This window comes from Mandrillus leucophaeus, unplaced genomic scaffold (assembly GCF_000951045.1).
Source record: "Mandrillus leucophaeus isolate KB7577 unplaced genomic scaffold, Mleu.le_1.0 Scaffold206, whole genome shotgun sequence".
NCBI lineage: Eukaryota > Metazoa > Chordata > Mammalia > Primates > Cercopithecidae > Mandrillus > Mandrillus leucophaeus.
The window spans coordinates 447601-450843 of record NW_012102099.1 but is presented as its reverse complement, the minus strand read 5'-3'; the positions used below and the strand labels follow the sequence as shown (position 1 = coordinate 450843).

The 3243-nt window shown below is 42.8% G+C and overlaps 1 protein-coding gene across 2 annotated transcripts in view; it reads left to right on the top strand.

The window, feature by feature from the left end:
• The window catches only part of MAPRE1 (microtubule-associated protein, RP/EB family, member 1), a 40630-nt gene extending 38477 nt beyond the window's left edge, over positions 1-2153 (top strand). For both annotated transcript variants that reach the window (XM_011979765.1, XM_011979767.1), the window contains one exon: positions 429-2153. In XM_011979765.1, the coding sequence (XP_011835155.1) occupies positions 429-485 (57 nt within the window). In that variant the 3' untranslated portion in view covers positions 486-2153. The remainder of the gene's footprint in view (positions 1-428) is intronic.
• The last annotated feature ends 1090 nt before the right edge of the window (positions 2154-3243 follow it).

Genomic DNA, 3243 nt, shown 5'->3' with positions numbered 1-3243 from the left:
TCACCGTGTTAGCCAGGATGGTCTCGATCTCCTGACCTCGTGATCCGCCCGCCTCGGCCTCCCAAAGTGCTGGGATTACAGGCGTGAGCCACTGTGCCCGACAAAAAACAGTTCTATTGAAGTATAACTGACATAATAAATTGCACATATTTAAAATGTACCTTTGATGACATAGGTGAAATTACCACCATAATGAAGACAATGTACATATCCATCACTTTCAAAAGTTTGAGGGTAAATTTGATGGTGCTCAGTTTTTGTCTTTGGTGAGATGCAATTCTACTACTCAAGAAATAAAATAGCAGTCACCTGGCCTGTGTAGAACCAGGAAGAACCATTGTCTTTGAGAGGCTTTAAGTATAAGGAAAGTGAACTCACAGTAGAAATGGATCTTTCAGTGGCTTTCCCCTCTCATTTTCCTATTTCAGGAAGGCTTTGTGATACCTGATGAAGGGGGCCCACAGGAGGAGCAAGAAGAGTATTAACAGCCTGGACCAGCAGAGCAACATCAGAATTCTTCACTCCAAATCATGTGCTTAACTGTAAAATACTCCCTTTTGTTATCCTTAGAGGACTCACTGGTTTCTTTTCATAAGCAAAAAGTACCTCTTCTTAAAGTGCACTTTGCAGACGTTTCACTCCTTTTCCAATAAGTTTGAGTTAGGAGCTTTTACCTTGTAGCAGAGCAGTATTAACATCTAGTTGGTTCACCTGGGAAACAAAGAGGCTGACCATGGGGCTGACCGTGTGGATGCGTGTCACACTGAGTGCGGGAGAAGGTGTTGTGTAATATGCTGAGGCGGTGACCTCAGTGGAGAAATGGAAAGACTGAATTGAATTTTAAGCTAATGTGAAATCAGAGAATGTTGTAATAAATAAATGCCTTAAGAGTATTTAAAATATGCTTCCATATTTCAAAATATAAAATGTAACACGACAGGAGACTGCGTTTGACATTGTGTCTGGGAAGGAAGGGCCAGACCTTGGAACCTTTGGAACCTGCTGTCACAGGTCTTACAGGGCTGCTTGAATCCTCATAGGCCTAGGCTTTGGTCTAAAAGGAACATTTAAAAAGTTGCCCTGTAAAGTTATTTGGTGTCATTGACCAATTGCATCCCTGCTAAAAAGCAAGAGGCATCGTTGCCTGGATAATAGAGGATGTGTTTCAACCCTGAGATGTTCGAGTTGAAGAGCTCGGTTTTCATTGAGAATTTCTCTATTTTTCCAGTTATCCCCGAAATTTCTATGTATTATGTTTTTGGGGAAGTGAGGTGTGCCCAGTTTTTTAATCTAACAACTACTTTTGGGGACTTACCCACATCTCTGGGATTTGAATGGGGATTGTATCCCATTTTACTGTCTTTTAGGTTTACATTTACCACATTTCTCTTCTCTGCTCCCCTTGTCCACTGGGGACTCCTCTTTGGCTCCTTAAAGTTTGCTGCTTAGAGTTGGAAGTGCAGCAGGCAGGTGATCATGCTGCAAGTTCTTTCTGGACCTCTGGCAATGGGAGTGGTCAGTGAAGGCCATCTCGTTACCTTGGGATCTGCCAGGCTGGGGTGTTTTCGGTATCTGCTGTCCACAGCTCTCCACTGTAATCCGAATACTTTGCCAGTGCACTAATCTCTTTGGAGATAAAATTCATTAGTGTGTTACTAAATGTTAATTTTCTTTTGCAGAAAGTACAGTACCGTGTCTGAATTAATTATTAATATTTAAAATATTTCATTCCTTAACTCTCCCTCATTTGCCCACAGCCTATTCAGTTCCTTTGTTTGGCAGGATTCTGCAAAATGTGTCTCACCCACTACTGAGATTGTTCAGCCCCTGATGTATTTGTATTGATTTGTTTCTGGTGGTAGCTTGTCCTGAAATGTGTGTAGAAAGCAAGTATGTTCTGATCAAATTGTTGTGTAGTGCATGCTGTGTGGAGTTCAGAGGAAACCCAGATTCAGTGATTAACAATGCCAAAAAATGCGAGTAACTAGCCATGGTTCAGATGGCAGTGGTGCTGTTTCTCTTTTGTGGCCTTTTAGACTTTTGTTGCCCTAAAATTCCATTTTATTAGGAACCCATTTTCCACCTGGTCTTTCTTGACAGGGTTTTTTTCTACTTTAAACAGTTTCTAAATAAAATTCTGTATTTCAAGAGTATCATGTCTTCTGAAATTTGTCTTGTCCTGGGTATATGCTGTTAGGTTCAAGTCATGAGAAACTAGTGCTTCTTTCTTCAGTGAGGACTGATCTTTTTACATCCTTTACTGATTTTTCAGATGTGCTTATTTCTTCTTCTTCTTTTTTTTTTTTTGAGATGGAGTCTTGCTCTGTCACCCAGGCTGGAGTACAGTGGCATGATCTCGGCTCATTGCAGCCTCCACCTCCTGGGTTCAAACAGTTCTCTGCCTCAGCCTCCCAAGTAGCTGGGATTATAGGCACCCGCCACCATGCCCGGCTAATTTTTTTGTATTTTTAGTAGAGACGGGGTTTCACCATCTTGGCCAGGCTGGTCTTGAACTCCTGATCTCATGATCCACCCACCTTGGCCTCCCAAAGTGCTGGGATTACAGGCGTAAGCCACTGTGCTTGGCCAGATGTGCTTATTTCTAAGCTGACTTATTTTCTCTTCATTTATATTATGTTGCAGAGCCTCCTGCTTTTTAAATTCCCATTGCTATAAGAGGTTTTTCCTCTCGGAAGTCCAAGGCCTGGCCTATCTGCTGTGAAGCCTTTTCAGGGCATTTCCTCCTGAGAAATATAGCAGGACAGTGCTTGGCAGATGACTGTGGGGTGATTTTTTGTGTGTGTTTTTTCTGAAGGTGTGGTTCTTTCTTCCTTTCTTTTTTGAGACAGGGTCTCCCTCTGTTGCCCAGTCTGGAGTACAGTGGCATGATCTTGGCTCACTGCAGCCTTGACCTCTTGGGTTCAAGCAATTCTCCCACCTCAGCCTTGTGAGTAGTGGGGACCAGAGGCGCGCACCACCATGCCCAGCTAAACTTTGTGTTTTTTGTAGGGTGGGGTCCCCTTATGTTGCCCAAGCTGGTCTTGAACTCCTGGGCTCAAGTGATCCTCCCACTTTGGCCTCCTAAAGTGCTGGGATTACAGGTGTGAGCCATTGCACCCAGCCCTGAAATTGTTTCAAAGGCAGTTAACATGATCTCAATCTATAAAATGATCTAAAATTGTCACTATTTTTTTCTCCCTTGTAAAATTCTGTGCCATTAGAAAGGAGTTCAAAAGGAGACTT